This window comes from Anoplophora glabripennis, unplaced genomic scaffold (genome assembly GCF_000390285.2).
Source record: "Anoplophora glabripennis isolate ALB-LARVAE unplaced genomic scaffold, Agla_2.0 scaffold187, whole genome shotgun sequence".
Lineage (NCBI taxonomy): Eukaryota > Metazoa > Arthropoda > Insecta > Coleoptera > Cerambycidae > Anoplophora > Anoplophora glabripennis.
Window position 1 is genome coordinate 65,273 of NW_019416381.1, and position 17,652 is coordinate 82,924.

At 34.3% G+C, this 17,652-nt stretch overlaps 1 protein-coding gene across 1 annotated transcript; it reads left to right on the top strand.

Moving 5' to 3' along the window:
- Nucleotides 1-10,953: 10,953 nt before the first annotated feature.
- On the top strand, nucleotides 10,954-12,758 carry LOC108906726 (dynactin subunit 2). Its single transcript, XM_018710068.2, has 6 exons — nucleotides 10,954-11,187; nucleotides 11,253-11,725; nucleotides 11,782-12,014; nucleotides 12,068-12,231; nucleotides 12,284-12,386; nucleotides 12,475-12,758. Exons 1-6 carry the CDS (start codon nucleotides 11,152-11,154, stop codon nucleotides 12,654-12,656), a joined length of 1,191 nt encoding a protein of 396 aa, XP_018565584.1. The 5' UTR covers nucleotides 10,954-11,151; the 3' UTR covers nucleotides 12,657-12,758.
- The last annotated feature ends 4,894 nt before the right edge of the window (nucleotides 12,759-17,652 follow it).

The following is a 17,652-nucleotide window of genomic DNA, read 5'->3' on the forward strand; positions in this document are numbered from 1 at the left end:
TTTAGAACTCTCCCCATATATCCACGGTGTCCCAAACCGAGTTGGACATGAAGAAAATCGAAATGAAGATTAAGCAGTTGGAGAGGAATCTGGAAAACTTCAATGCCACCAAGTCCGAGTTGAATTTTCCAACAGCAGACCGAGAGGTGGTACTTAATTATATCTAAGTATATATTTTTTGTAACACTAGCTTTGTTTTAGTCCGAATTGAGTCTGTCAGTTCGAGGAAACCATACGGACTCTATGGTGAGGACAGACGAAGACGGTGATATTTCCGAAAACCCGTTCTTTAACAGCCCGAGGTTTCGATATTGGGGAGGAAGGGCTGGTGATTTGGTGGGAAGGAAGGAACAATTCGCCAAGGTAAAAAAGTGTTTAGTTTTTTTCGTTCTGATTTCCACACCATAGAGTTTTGACGTTTCGAGAGACACATCGGTCTTCTCTTCAGAAGAAACTCCAAAACTGTATTAAATCATCTTGTCGCTATTTATATTTGCTGTATTAGTCCAATCAATCTATCACGGCCTAATGTTAAATTTACAAAAAATACCATCTGTAAAAAAAATGGTGATATAGGAAAAAAAAATCTAAAATAGTGTTTTTTTCCTGTGGCGCATAAACGACGAAGTTGACCTAAAAAATTCATAAGTCAAAGAAAACGGTTTTTCGTTAATAAAAAAAACTTGACCTCCAATCGAAAAAAGTTAAATGAGAAAGTTGTAGCTATTAAACAAACATATCGACTCGTATTTTTAAACATATCAATTGCTATATTACTTTTTAATATATTGAAGAAATAATCAAAAATCGACTGTTTTGCTGTATCTCTTGCAAATGAAGGTTTTGAAACTTGTTACTTACTGTAAATGTAGCCCTTGGCAAGCAAAAAAAGTGCCTTTTTTAAATTAAAAAATGATATTAAAAATTTTTCGAGTTATATCGATTTTTTGAAAAAAAGGTCATCTCGAAAGTGGGCTCTTCTTGCTCGACGAATAATCGTAGAGAAACGAATAAGGGCTCATTTTTTTCCTTAAGAGTTGTACTTTCATGGTAAAAGAGAGTGATAACGATTTTATTTATTTCAAGTATCCAAAAATGACTTTCAAAGAAGTAAAAATTTTTTGGTCGCGTTTTTCTTGAATATCTCTTTCAATATTCATTCTCGATAATGTCTATTACAGCAATGGATTGCTGGCATTTTTACGCGATTTTTTTTTTAAATGTTGCTCTACGAACCGAGATAATTTTTTTTTTTTCAAAAAATTCTACAGACCGCTATTTAAGTTACAGCGCCCATTCTTACATAGATTTAAGTAGAAGACTTATATTTTCAATAAAAAAATTATGTGGTTCATTTTAGCCACTTCTGCATTTTTAATTCGCGTGTTCAAAAGTGCTCTTACTTTCAAAATCTTCATTATCTCGACTTCTGAACCACGTACAAAAATCCTTTTGTACTTAATCTGGGGTAGCTCGACGAGATAAACCAAAATATGACGTTTACGACGGCCTTAAAAGCATAATTACCTTTGAAAAATGTAATTTTCCTTTAGTCTAAAATTCTCTCTTGTTAACATTTCAATAATTATTTAATAATTGTTTTCAAACGCATTTTTCAGATTCAAGCCTTGGCGACGATGATGCACGAGAAGGTGCGCTTCCTGGAGAACATCAAAGAGAGGTGTGAATCGACACAAGGCACTGACATCGAGGATTCGTTGTCTCCGGAGTCTATGGAAGACCTCCAGCAACCCAAGAGGATAGTTAGCAGTTCCGCGGCGTTTCAAAATTTCCTGAGAAGCTTGCATTCGTCCGAGTCCATGAAGAGACAATTCGGTTCCCAAAGTGATTTGTATTTCTGAGTCTAAAAAATGTCCTAATAAAAAAAAATTGTGGAGTATCGTTGGAGTTTTATTCCTACAAATGGAATTGAGATAAAAAAGAATATACGTATTTAGGAATAAATACAGATATTGCCAACATGATATTGTGAGAAACAACTACTCTGCGAGGTACATGCTCCGTCCAGTATTGAATTATACTCCCAATTATACTCCCAATATCTAGCAAATAGCTAAGATCATTCGTCAGACTTAGACCGGTTTCGAACTTATTTGTTCTCATCAGTATATCATAGGTGAGACGAATAACGAATGATTTAACTATTCCGATGCCTATCTACATATTTTAAGTGTGGGTGAGATATAGCCTATAATAGTCCAATTAAATGAGCCTTTAAATCGCAATTTGGTCAACGTGCCTGAATTTTTAATATAAGTTAGTTCAGGGTATACAGGGTGATTCATTAACATTGGGAAAGTCGAAAGCTGAAGATACTACACGTGAAATGGTGACGATTGGCGCAAACATGCCTTATCCGAAAGTTGATAGTTTCGGAAATACAGGTTGAAAGTTAATAACTTTTTGCCCTGTATGTCTAACATGACATTTGATTCAAAACCCGAAAGAGCTGTCATTTTCCCATTAATTATGTACTCTTCTTTCATTTCGGTATCTCGATCCATTTTCGAGAAAAATCGATTTAACGAACACTATGTTTTGACAATACGAGAAATTAAAAGCGAAACAAACCAAGTGTTTCTTCGTGTTATTACAACAATTAACAATAAAACAAATGAAATTCGTAATAACGATTTAAAGTCAGTGTTCGAAGAATCCACCGTTGACATTTACACACTTTACACAAAAAGAGACATGTGGTTCATGCACGACGGAGCTCCACCGCATTTTTCTTGGCCAGTGCGTGCATATTTAGATGCAGTTTTACCAAATCGCTGGATTGGCCATGTAATCATTTTTGCTTGGCCATCCAAAAGTCCGGACTTCAATCCTCTCGATTTTTCTATTTGGTCTCGAATGAAAGATATAGTTTGGCTCGTGTGAAGAATTTTGGCAAAGAATACAAATCGCTGCCAACGAAGTCAGACGCTTTCCCAATATGTTGTTTCAAACTCGAAGATCTCTCAGAAAACGTGTAAAATGTATCAGTGTCAACAGTGGAATCTTCGAACAATTACTTTAAATCATAAATACGTATTTTATTTGTTTTATTGTTAATTGTTGTAATAACACGAAGAAACACTTGGTTTGTTTCGCTTTTAATTTCTCATATTATCAAAACATAGTGTTTGTTAAATCGATTTTTCTCGAAAACGGATCGAGATACCGAAATGAAATAAGAGTACATAATTAATGGAAAAATTACAGCTCTTTCGGGTTTTGAATCAAATGTCATGTTAGACATACAGGGCAAAAAGTTATTAACTAAATTATCAGAAAAATTGGTCGTAAGTGGCGCCCTCTACGAGCAATGCTGAAATTACAGCACGCATCTTATTCGTCGCTTAAAAAAATATAGTTTCAGAAATTTTCAAGTTCCTAACCTACATATTTTCAGAATAATCGCAAAAAAACGATTCAAAATTTTAACTTTCAACACCCTGTATTTCCGAAACTATAAACTTTCGCATAAGGCATGTTTGCGCCAATCGTAACCATTTCACGTGTAGTATCTTCAGCTTTCGACTTTCCCATTGTTAATTAATCACCCTGTATAATAACAATAAGTGACTAATTTTTGTTTCAACCCCCGACCAGGGGTGAAAAAAGATAAAATAAAGGGGTTTTTCAATATAACTCAGAAGGGGTAAGAGCTAGAAAAAAAAGTTTTTTATAAAAGTTGTAGAGCAAAAAATTCTACGTAAAAATGGTATATTGACTTTTTTTTATACCATTAAAATTAACAGAGTTAGGGAGACTAGAAGTTATGGGATGATTTCAGAAATGTTTTATGACAAAGATAAAAAATCACGTTCGCTTTGAGAAATTGTTAAGTATAACTTTTTTTATTAAAAATTAAAAATTATATCTATTTCTCTGAGAAGATAGGTTATATTTTTAAGAGTAAATTGGAAAAAAAAATTGTAAAATTAATTAATTTTTCTACTTCTATTTTTTAAATTTCTGAAATCATCCCTTAACTTCTAGTCTCCCTAACTCTGTTAATTTTAATAGTACAAGAAAAAGTCAATCCACCATTTTTATGTAGAATTTTATGATCTACAACTTTTATAAGAAACTTATTTTTCTAGCTCTTACCCCTTTTGAGTTATCTTGACAAACCCCTTTATTTTATCTTTTTTCACCCCTGGCCGGGGGTTAAAAAAAATTACTGCCACTTATTGTTATTATATACCTCAAACTAACTTATATCAAAAATTCAGGCAAGCTGACCAAAATTGCGATTTAAAGGCTTATTTAATTGGACTATAAGGTATATATCATATATCAAATGTTTCTTGCTGCTCAAAGCACAAAACATTACTTTGTAGCCACCGGTCTATGTCTGGGAATACTGCTGACGAATGATCTTGCCTGTTCACTAGATATTTTGCACAGAATATTCTGTATATTTTTATATGTTAAAAAATTACGTCTTTGAAATATACTTTTATAGAAAACAATGAGCGACAAGTTACATAAATTTATTCTTTTGTAATTATCTTACAAAAAGGCGAGTTAAAGTAGCAGGGCAATTCACGACTTCTGATGAGGGCGCGGTACTTCTCACATTCCCTTCGCCATCTTTCAATTTTCTCACGAATGCCAATTCTTTCTTTGACACACTTACACTGCTCTTTTTCCACCACCTTCACTTTGGCCTTCATAAGCATTTCGGTCTCTTTCCGATGATATGTTTCGTTCTCCTTGAACATTTTTTCTAATATCTTAGAATGACTTGAGTTGGCGTTCCCAGCTTTTCGAAAATAATTCGTTAAATCTTTACAGAAGTTCTCAATAGTTTTGGTGTCTATCATTCTTTTAACAACGCAAAAGGTAGAGTAAGCAAGCTGATGTTTGGGATTTCCAATTACGCTTTTATTCAAGAAACGGTTAGTATAGAGATCGTAAACATCTTTTTTAAATTTGTATACCAGAATTTTCGAGTTAGTGACATCATTAAATTCGTCGAAGCCGTCTCCGTCGGTCTCTTGACTCATCGCCTTCTTTGCAGAAACCATGTTATCAGTCCAAAAAGTACAGCCTGACAAGTCTCGGTTAACTACAAACAATTTTTTGTAACACATCTTGCTGAAATGATTGCAGTTGAAAGCATTCATTGGTCCCTTTATGTAATCCTGATTTCGTGTGCATCGTCCGGCGAAGTCAGCGTAGAAGTGCTTGTTGTAGCTGTCGCAGGCATGTATAAATTCACCAGGCATGATCTCTCCAGATATCAGCGGTTGTATATTGATATCACAACTATACTTGGCTTGGCATTTGGAGCACATTTTTTCGAATAGAACTTTTTTCTTGTCTATAGTGGTGGTAATGTCTTTGTCGATATTCAGCACAATATTATCGGCTTCTCTTGTAATTATAGCGTTATTTAAACTTATTTCCAAGGTACTATCAGACCTGTATGCAACTGTGACGTAGTTAGGGTGTTGGAATTCAAAATCCAAGGAAATGTACACATAACCGTCGACTAAATCCTTAGCGACTTGCATTATGCTTGTGATCTTGGTACCGTCAACGAACTCTACCAGCTGCCGGCCGTTTCGATCGATGGTACTTCGAAAACCATCGCTTCTTTCATAATGTACTTCGTTCTTGACAAAGTTCTTCTCGAAAGTCACATGCAGTGCCTTCTTGACCCGCACTTTGCCTGCTTCTAAACAAACGCGAGTGCCGTCGAATTTCAGTACACTGCTCTTTAGGTAAGGTATTTTGCTGTTTTTTAACATAGTAGTGGTTTGCTGACTAACGGCGTACCCTTTCTTGGTCTGAAAGCATGCCCTCCTGCTCACCGCTATGTCTAAAATTTCTTCGTTTTGAGATTTAAATAGCTTGCAAACCCGTTTCCTGTAATCTTCGATGTTTTTACAGTGACACGGTTTCGTCCGCCATTTGGACACATTTTCGGAATCGGTATCCAACTTTTCGTGATCGACGACATCTCCATTCGACTTGAGGATGGTAATGGAGCCATCGATCTTCTTGATCAACACGTATCCACCCCTTGCGAACAGACGAAATTCCTCCAGTTCGGTGGAGGCGTTACGGCACAAAAATTCCTGTTTAACTTCTACCAGATCCTTTTTCAATTTCGAAGGATAGAAACTAGTGTAGAGGCCATTTGACAATGCCACTCTGACATCAAAAAGCATCGTGGGTTTAAACTGCTGCCTGTGACCCTTGATTGGTAAATACCTCTTGGTGAAGGTGTCACCATCTACTGTTGATATAGTGTTATGCAGTATACGTTTCAGGATACTCGTCAGGGGAATTTCAAACTCCGACTTTAATTTTTTCACGTGAATCAGGTTGTTGTTGATTTTGTAGATGGGCACGTTGGTGCAAGCTGCCTTTCTTAGCCTCTCCAACATGCTTTCGGAAGGTCTAAACGCGATATCCGTGGAACTGGTATACTCCTCGTTTAAAAGATTAATTTCCACGTTGTTTTGAAAGTAATTTTGATCTATGGACAATACCGTCGACGAGTATTTTGTATAATCGTATTGAATTGTTTCCCTCATATATTCGGTATTTCTCTTCTCAAATAGAACGGTATCCTTTGATTTCACCGATTTTCTGTACTTAAAAAAAATAAACGAGACGATCGTGCCATCAGCGAGGTTCATGTGAAAGTTGTAATCCTCTTTGAGATAAAATCGTCCTGTATGTAGGACTAGAGTATTACCTCCGCAATCTAAACAAACGGAGCACTTTGAATACTCGTCCAGCAACATGGTGTTATCGATAGTTAATTTCACATCGTCATGACTATGAAACGTAGTTTTGGCTCCCTTTAATTGGAAGTACTTCGTTCCAAAATCGTAAACCAAAAATTTGTCTTGTTTCTCGGATTTACCACACTCTTTAATAAGTTTGCAATTCGGTGGATAATGTTTAATCTCTTCTATTAACTGGGCGAAAGTTATTTCGTTTTCGTTATTGGATTGGTGATCGGGTTCAATGTCATGCTGATTTCCTGTTTCTATAAGATACCTGTACTCGGGGAACATGTTTAGATCGGCAATTTTTTTAACACCCTGGCATTCTTCCCTTATAACGCATTTCCTGACATATTTAGGTGGTTTGTTCTTTTCCAGCCACTCGGCCTTTTGGATGGCAATATATTTACAAAAATCCCTAAGACATATCAGCGTTGGCAGATACTGGTCGTAAGTTTTTGTATTTATACCAAAATCGTCCAAACAGTCAGAGTACTGAATTAACAGATTATCTGTTTCCGGTGAAAATCTATAATCGTAGTACAAATATTCATCCTGCGCCTTCGATGTTTGTTGAAGTAACATCGTTGTACCCAACTCCTCTTTCCAAAAGTACTCTGTAGGAGCAATATTGTACAAGTTATCTTCCACGCTCTCTTCTTTCTCAGTTCCAGATGGCAATAATTTTGTTTGACAATGCTTAATAAAGTCCAGTTTACTATAGGTTTCGAGATTTTTCGTTAAATCTGTTTCTACTAATTTCGGCAAAGTATTCCTCTGCCCAAACCGGTTGAACAGAAACAAATAGAGAAAATGTAAAACTATATCTTCGTCCCGTATAACAGTTTTGGTAGAAGGATCTATGTCGTGTTTGTGAATTATTTCTTGATAGTTTGCTTCCAGATCGTTTAAATTTTTTAAAGGGTGTGCGTTTTTTAACATTTTCAACGTCGAATCGTAAAACTCAGAACCATACTTCTTGTACGAATTCAACGTGATAAAAAGTTCGTCGTTTTCATATGCTAGGAAACTTGTTATTGGTTTCCACAGAGTTGAAGGCGTTGATCCAATTTTAACCTTCTTTTTAAAAAAAGCCTCGATAGAGCAGGGATCTATGCATCTATTTTGTTCAAAGCTATTCCCATCAGGATAGGAATGCTGCGATGAGCTTTCCAAATTTATCTCATCGACGCTTACAGAAACTTGCTTCAATAAAGTATCAACCAGAATAGGAACGTTTACCAACTCCATGGGGAATTTTTGGAAGAAATGGTTATAAACAGTGAACCACTCCAAAGGAAAATAATTATAAATTTCTTTACCTCGAAATATTTCCGTGTGCCTGATATAATTCAGATGATTCATTTTAATGTCAGTTATACTTCTAATAACATACACCAGCTCTTCAAATATATGATTAAAGTCATTGCCAGAGGCATTGTAAGTCATTAAAAACGTATTCTCGAGAAACTGACAACGCTTTGGTCCGTCAAAGTTTTTGTGAACTTGCTCCCAGAAGTCAGAAAACAATGAATTTTTGTTGGTACTTTTCTCACCTGACTGGGCGGTGATCTTAAGAATCGCTTGGATTTCTACAGCGTTATTAACAATAAGTTCCTTCAATAACTCTGGGTCGTAAAATCCCTGAAAGATATAGTAAGAAATGTGGTGATGAATGTCGTCATCAAAGATTATATCGTCGTCGGTTTCTATTGGTATATTTGTGTAATCCGGATTAGTCTGAGACGTTGCTGCCGCCGCCACTACCGTTTTCTTCGAGGCTGTACTGGGTTTCGAATCCCCTTTCTTGGAACCTTTTTCCTTTGGCGAACACTCGGCAGTTAAAACTTTCAAATCAGCCATCAGTTTCCTTCTACTCTGCATTCTTGTTACTGCCTTAATGTAACGCGTATACATAACCTCAATTAATTTTATTTTCATCAACCTTGCTAAAGCAAAAGTAGATATGGTTGTGTCTTCCTCTAAACTTTGTGTTTTCAAAAAATCTATTAAGTTCGACTTTATTGGAGTTGGAAGAACAGCTTTATCACAATTTTCTACCAAGCTGACAACTTCGTCATACGTTATAAAAGTTAAGAACGATATATCTTCGAATTCTCTTGATACCTCAATAATCTTTTTCATATTTTTGTTTGAAAGTTCATCAGTCTCATTAATAAATAAAATATTGAATATCTCTTGTGGGCAATATTTACTTAAATCTACTTGTTTTGACTTATCTATCTCCTTTTGTGTATCAAATTCGAATCCTTTCTCCCTCTTTTTAATTAATGAATGTCTTTTAGATGTTGATGGCCCTGTAGACATAGACTGATTTATAAATTGATGAGAGGGTCTTGAAGACGGCGTAGAATGCCTTAGAGACGGTCGAGTGGACATTTTTGTGCTGCAAAGATATAATTAAATATACATTTAATTGCAATAGGTTATAAAAAAATGTATTATACATAGATTGATGTGGAAAGTAGTAAAATAAATTATAATATAATAATAAGAATAAGAATAATAATAATATATGCCTAATGTGATAATGCTATATGGGTAATATAACATGGAAGCTGAAAAAAATGTATAAGAAGTCGTCCATGTGTAGTGTTCTTCAAAATAAGAAAATATAATATCGGTTTGAAAATGCTTAATTTCCTAGATGGAAGGTATTAAGTTTTTTTTAAAATATCGCCTCCACACAAATAGCTATTAGGATGTTTGACACAAATAAATTACACAAATTTGCTAGGAGACTTTTTTTAGAATGTATGGTAAAAAAACTGTACTGCGATACTGTTGTTTTCATTAATGCAACACACAGCCAACTATGACGCGTTTTTTTACGTAGATTGGTATTAGCGGATTTTTTTCCAAAAAACAGATTTCGTATTCTCATTCAGACTTAAGATGTATCGAATTTGATTCAACTTGGTGATAAGACGTTTTAAGAAATGCTGAATACAGCAGTATCACAGTTAGATAGAGGTTTTTCTATCATACCTCCTAAAAAAAAAAATTGAAATCGGACAAAATATATATAAAAAAAAGTTACAAGCTTGTATCACATTTAAGTGCTACACCCTATATATGAAAATTATTTACCGACTTCCCCATTTACAATAATCAATGCATATAAATGCATTATAAGTAAAAATTACAATATAACATGTTGTTACATATTTCTTTATATAAAAATTAACTTTGTAAATTTTAAGTTGAACGTTCAATAAAACTCGACAAAAACACTACAATTTAAAAGAATCGCTACAAATGCCAAGAAATGTTCTAGAAAATATTTAAAATATTGAAATTTAAATATCATAATGTCTGTCCCCCCTATAAATATAAGTGGCAGCACCAGTCAAAATGCTGGGACACCATTGCCACTGTCACTACTGTATATTGTTACGGAAACTTAACCTCAACTGTCAAATCCCAGGTCAAATGTAACCTTATTTCCAAACTCTTAGTTCAAATATGATCAAACAATTTTATTTGACCACTACTTTCAATACAGTTGGTACTTCAATCAACGAATAAACAAAATTATTCAAACTCCGCTTTGACGTTATTATTCGCGCGTTTCAGCGACTGGCTATAAACTGAACTCCGGGGATGGCAAGCTTCGATTTATATATGTTTTTGTGAGATCTAGAAAATTCGCGATATTCGAATGCCGGTATGGAACTAAATAGAATACAGTCTGGAATGTTCTAGAAAACGTCAAAGGGAAGTTATTACAAAAATGATAGAATAAAAGCAATTATGAACTATAACTAAACAGGAAGACAGGTAGGTGAGCTTCCGTATCAATATTATAAAGTCACTATAAGTGGTCTGAGATTTTAGTTGAACTAGCTATTAATAAACAGTGCAATTAAGTTTTATTTTTTTTAATTTTAAGTTAAATAATGATTTCATACACAAATAAAATAATACAGGGCAAGTTTTTTGTCTCATTATTTCATTCTCTGTCTGTATCTGAAAAGATGGTAAACAAGTAAAATGTCTTACGACGGTCCTATTCATTCAATAGTGCTAAGCCTGACCTGTATATTAGGAGTTGTGATAATATTGATAATCGATATAGTAGATAACCATTTACCTAATATATATTTTTAAATTTAAGAAGTTAGAAGTTACACATAATCACAGAATATATTATACTTCACTGTAGCGATTTTACTTTCCAATTTTTATAAAAGAAGAGAAAAGAAAAAATATTTATACTCATAAAACGTGCATAAAACGCCCAATGATTCATATGTTGACAGCTGACAGCTGTCAAATTTAACAGTTGTCAAATAAATCCCGTTTTCTATGAAATAGTTCTTTTAAATAAATTTGGGGTAAAATTTTGACTTTAACTTAATTTAACATCAAAATGGCTGATCCAAAATATGCTGACTTACCAGGAATCGTAAGTGCCACTTGAGTATATTATTTATACTTTTAGTTTTTTTTTTAATCATTCACTTGTTTTAGGCTCACGATGAACCTGATGTTTATGAGGCAAATGAGTTGCCAGAATCAGAGCAGATTGCCGACTTTTACGAGGAAGAAAACGAACCTATTGAAAAAATCCATATTTCAGTCGGCGATGCTTACAACAAGTTCAAAGGCAAATTTCTTAATGCTTCTAACGTTGATTTCTCTTCAAGAGTAGGTAAGAAAATTCGCATTGGATATGACGCTACCAGTGGTGATTGGGAATTGGTTGGACCAGGAGATAAAGAAACTTCGGTTCAAAAGTACCATAGGCTGCAGTGCGAGATGAAGGAGTTACTAGAGGAGATTAGTGAAGCACAGAAAAACAAGAACGGGGAGGAAATGAACTGTTTGGTCTCAACTCAGCAGGTAGAACATTCCCTTAAAACGTTGGCCGATTTAAAGTTGGAGGAAGAGTTGGGCGAAGAGATTATTTCTAAGATATCTGATCCTCAAGGCGCTCAAATTAAGTAGGTCAATTTAGTTATATTTCATTCAGTTGCAATTGAAAATTATATTCTTTTAGAAAACTGATGTCTCAAATACAACAATATAAAGATGCTATCAAAGAAAAACCTGAATCCCAAGTAGAATCCGATGATTCGGGTATAATTTATCAGTTCACTTACAAACCAGAACATGCCAGTTTGGCCCAAACAACTAGGATAGCAGAATTAGAGACCAGACTCCACAAATTAGAATCTGTACTTGGAACTTCATCTGATAAATTGTCAAGATTAACAGCAGCCGTGACAAAAGGTAAATTATACATTGGCCTATTATGAACTACTGTGTAATTAAAAGTTTTTTAGGAAGTCTGTTGGAGACAGCTGAATACTTAAGTGCGACGGCTAGTCTCTTGGACTCTTCTCAATTGGATCACATCGAGGGGCGACTTGGTGCTCTTGCGCAGAAACTAGAGGGCATTACTGAGAAAAAAAAGCAGCTACAACAAGATGAAGAGAAAGATAAAATGGTATACTCTTGGAAGTCATCTCCTTCTACTACTTATTAACTCTTTGTTTTAGATCTTGGAATTATATGAATTGGTAAAAAATAGTGAAAACATATCAAAGTTATTGCCTCAAACAATAGCAAGGCTTAAGGCTCTGGAGGCACTACATAATAGAGGTGTGTATAATTCATAAATTTACTAGCATTCGTACATTATTTAATGTTTCTTAAATTAAAACATTACTTATCGGTTTATTGACTTTAGCTACGGACTTTGCGAAAACTCTGACACAGATTGAAGTGGTGCAGTCAGAAATAGCAGGAAGTGTGGACAACAATAAAACGCTTCTGCAAGGAGTCCAACAGAGTTTCGCTATGAATCTGAATGAGATCAACTCGACAGTTCTTAGCCTTGATTCGAGGATCAAAGCTTTAAAGAACAAATAATTTTTAGCATTCTCCAATTTAGGTGCATTCTTCATATTATTTATTAATAGGAAAATATTTAACTGTATTTTTTTTATATGCTTATTCTAATTATTAATATTAAATGCAATTATTTTATCTAAGTGTATTCCTGGTTTTTCCTTTATTAACCCCTTAACTATAATGTACCCAGACCTAAAATCGCATTTATTTTTTGTGATAATGTACAGGGTGATAATCTCAAAAGAGAAAAATATTAGAGGCAGATTTCAGGAGGCTGTAACTCCAAAAGAGAGGGCCAGTTGGCAAAAGTAAAAAATACGGGTCCCCTAAATTTGTCTTAAGAATATACGACCAAATTTTGTTGCATGAATTTCGGGGCACCCTGTATAAATAAACATAATATATTGGTCATTCAAATGTGCTGCCACCAACCATTGCACATCGCTCAGCGCTCATGGTAAATTCCGTGTAGGCATTTTGGATTTCTTGAATGGGGATGGCATTAATTTATCTTTTATTCTTTGTTTCAATTCAAATAAATCGTTATTTAACGGGGACCCATAGACTTTCTGTTTGCGATAACTCCATAAATAAAAGTCCATTAGAGTTAAATCTGGACCTCTAGTAGGCCAAGGAATTGGGCCATTTTACCCAATCCACCGCACAGGAAATTGACGATCTAGCCATTCTTGAATGATTCGGGTTAAATGCGCTAGATGTCCATCTTGTTGAAAGTAAAAAAAAAACAAAGTTAACTGATCAAATCGAAAACTGACAATCTTGTCATAACTTTTAATTCTCAATAACTTTCTTAATATTTTTGATATTTTTAAAAACAAAGGTACTTTACTCTTGACCAATTTTGAAAATTCATCGTAAAACACCCTGTACATTAATTAGTTGGACTAATTTTTTCAACTTGTTTAAGACCAAGCAGAGATGGTGCCCAGAAAATCAAATTTCAACTGGAAAAATTTTTGTCATTTACACCCCACGTGCACTCAATCCATGGACACACTGTATATTACTTTATTTATTGTATTAGTTTTATCAATACATTTTAATTAGTATTTACCTTAATCTTAATATTATTTATTAATCATGTACCCAGACCTAAAATCGCATTTATTTTTTGTGATAATGTACAGGGTGATAATCTCAAAAGAGAAAAATATTAGGGGCAGATTTCAGGAGGCTGTAACTCCAAAAGAGAGGGCCAGTTGGCAAAAGTAAAAAATACGGGTCCCCTAAATTTGTCTTAAGAATATATGACCAAATTTTGTTGCATGAATTTCGGGACACCCTGTATAAATAAACAAATAATATATTGGTCATTCAAATGTGCTGCCACCAACCATTACACATCGCTCAGCGCTCATAGTAAATTCCGTGTAGGCGTTTTGGATTTCTTGAATGGGAATGGCATTAATTTATCTTTTATTCTTTGTTTCAATTCAAATAAATCGTTATTTAACAAGGACCCATAGACTTTCTGCTTGCGATAACTCCATAAATAAAAGTCCATCAGAGTTAAATCTGGACCTCTAGTAGGCCAAGGAATTGGGCCATTTTGCCCAATCCACCACCCAGGAAATTGACCATCTAGCCATTCTTGAATGATTCGGGTTAAATGCGCTAGATGTCCGTCTTGTTGAAAGTAAAAAAAAAAACAAAGTTAACTGATCAAATCGAAAACTGACAATCTTGTCATAACTTTTAATTCTCAATAACTTTCTTAATATTTTTGATATTTTTAAAAACAAAGGTACTTTACTCTTGACCAATTTTGAAAATTCATCGTAAAACACCCTGTACATTAATTAGTTGGACTAATTTTTTCAACTTGTTTAAGACCAAGCAGAGATGGTGCCCAGAAAATCAAATTTCAACTGGAAAAATTTTTGTCATTTACACCCCACGTGCACTCAATCCATGGACACACTGTATATTACTTTATTTATTGTATTAGTTTTATCAATACATTTTAATTAGTATTTACCTTAATCTTAATATTATTTATTAATCATGTACCCAGACCTAAAATCGCATTTATTTTTTGTGATAATGTACAGGGTGATAATCTCAAAAGAGAAAAATATTAGAGGCAGATTTCAGGGGGCTGTAACTCCAAAAGAGAGGGCCAGTTGGCAAAAGTAAAAAATACGGGTCCCCTAAATTTGTCTNCTAACTGGGATGCTGAATAAAAACTGCAATAATTTTTTAAGATGGGGAAAATCTTGTTTCGTTTTAAATAGTACTTGCCATTTTTTGCTTACACTTCCAGACATTTTTCTAACAGAGGGAATAATCGTTTTAATGGCGCTAAAATCTTCGTATAAACTATCATAGTCAATATTTAGTTGCAGCATTTCCACTATATCAGTTAAAAGTGAAAAACTAATATCGGACGTGTCATAATTTAAAGCTAATGGAATTATTTTGAACAGGTATGAAGTTTCGTCAAAAGGAAACCACTTATCAAGATAGTTTATTGCAGTAGTGTAAAAACACAGAAATTCATTTGTTACAGTTGCTTTTAGCGTACTAGACATTTTCTAAAGTGCCACTCCTGCTTTGTAGCCAAAAAATTTATCTTCTTTTCGCTGTCTTAATTTAATTTTCAAAGAATTGATATTTGAATACAGTTCAAATGACGTAGCTTCTGATTTTTCAAGCCACAATATAGTTTCTTGGAATATACGCAGTGCATTTTGTAAAAAGTACAAATATATTTCGATTACTGTACAAGTGTCTTCAGAAGATTGATCACTTTCGTCGCTTTTAAATATTTTCCAAAGAACAGCAGGACATTTGTCGGCTCCCAGTTACAGAAAAAAAAACTTTACCGCTGGCCAGAAACTAATTAGTTTGTCTAGTGCCGGAAGAAGACTAAGCCATCTGGTGGAAATGTGGCGAAGCAGGGATTCATATTCAATTTCAAGAAAATAAAAAATCTCTTTGAATTCTTTTACTCTTTTTGAATGCCCACTTCCTTTAATGTAATTATATATTTTAATAACAACTATCTCTACGTCAACTGTTAATTTGTTACAAGCATGTTTTGCAGAATTATGACATATATGAGCAGGGAAACCAGCTGCCAGAATTCGAAAGTTACTGCCTTTTAAAGATTGATATACAGAATGGTGAATACCAAAATTAACGCTGGCATTATCGGCACTATATGCAGATACATTCTCAATTTTAAGTCCAAACAATTCAAGCCTGCGTAATATTTGGTTTGAAATATCGTCTGACTTCTCATTCGGATCCTCGTAAAAATCCAACAATTTATTTTGAATTCCCTCTTCGATTGTCCAGTATCGTACACATATAGGAAACATTTTTGTACTACCTTTATTTGATGCATCCGACGAAATTGAAAAATAGACACCACCATCTTCTTTCAATACTTCAACATATTCCAGAGATGTCGGAGCTAAAACTGATTTAACTATAGCTTCTGCCTTTGTCCGTCCACAGGCAATACCATTTGCAATTTTTGAATCAGGAAATAAAACGGCAAATAATTTTGACATACAATCATTGGATAAGTATGACTGATGGTGATTAACTATATGATAAACATGGGTAGCCTCAGCAGCAAGTACTTGAACGTTAAGTGGCTCGTCTTTTTTTTCGAAAAATGTATTTATTAAATTATTTTGCTTTACTCTAATAGCATTATCTTTGTAACTTTTTGAAGCTGCATGCTGTTTTAAATCATTCTCTCCACCATGCCCTATGGAAAATTCTTTCCGACAACATTTACAGAAAGCCTTATTCTGACTATCATAGGAATTTCGCAACCATTCACTGAAAGGTTTCATTTTTTCCCATTCACTTTTATATGAACACAATCGTTTCGATTTTTTTGGTGGAACGGGATCACCAACTCCGCTTCCGCTGCTGCTACTAGGATTATTCATTGCATATAAATAAAATTAAACACTTAAGCAGTCGAAAAATTCACAATTAGACTGCTATAATGGCAATGCATAGGTACACCGTACGCTGTTGACTGCAGACTGCAGCTGGTTGTGACTTGCGGCGATTTTAATCATATTCCCACTCTCCACTACCTGAGCTTGCGCGCGCAGCAGTGGCCACTGGATTTATGTCAAAGTTAAATTACGGGACAATATGCGTCCCGTTAATACCTTGCCCGGGACACGGGACAAACTTCCGAAAAACGGGACAGTCCCGGAAAAAACGGGACATCTGGCAACCCTATTTACACCCCACGTGCACTCAATCCATGGACATACTGTATATTACTTTATTTATTGTATTAGTTTTATCAATACATTTTAATTAGTATTTACCTTAATCTTAATATTATTTATTAATCGTAGTCATAATTGTAAATATAGTTAATAAAAAAATTAATTATTCATTATTTGATCTAACCTAACTCTTAGTGAAGAAATCAATAAAAAATCAGTAATTACGTCTCTACAAGTGGAAAAATTTACTGGGGTTACACTTACCTTTAGTAAAGGATTAAGAAAAATATAGAACTGTAACCATGAAGAATTGCTAGAAAATGGAATCAAAATTATCCTCATTATAAAATCACAAACAAAACTCGCAAGACCCCCGACACAAAATTAGAAAAAATTCGAGCATCCCTCATCTTATTCTCCTGTTCGGATGAAAAGGGACCCACACATAACAAAAAATAAGTTTATCTACACCACATAAATTTGGCTTCCCAGCGCACTCTGCTGAAGTCAAGATCTTAGATACGGCGCCCAACGTGGGGCCGATTGGATCAAGGACAAAACCTGCATCGTAGATACTATCACCAGATAAAGTTGGGTTTATGCAATTTGGGGCACCCAGTAGTTTACTTAACAAAAGTCGTTTATTTGTTTATACCTCAGACCCATCATTTCTGTTTAAATTAATTTGTTTTACGTTTATTATCTACACATTGAAAAAGATTAATTACTAAAAAATTGTATTTCTTAAACATCACTTACCTAATACATAGATAAATACAAATATTTAC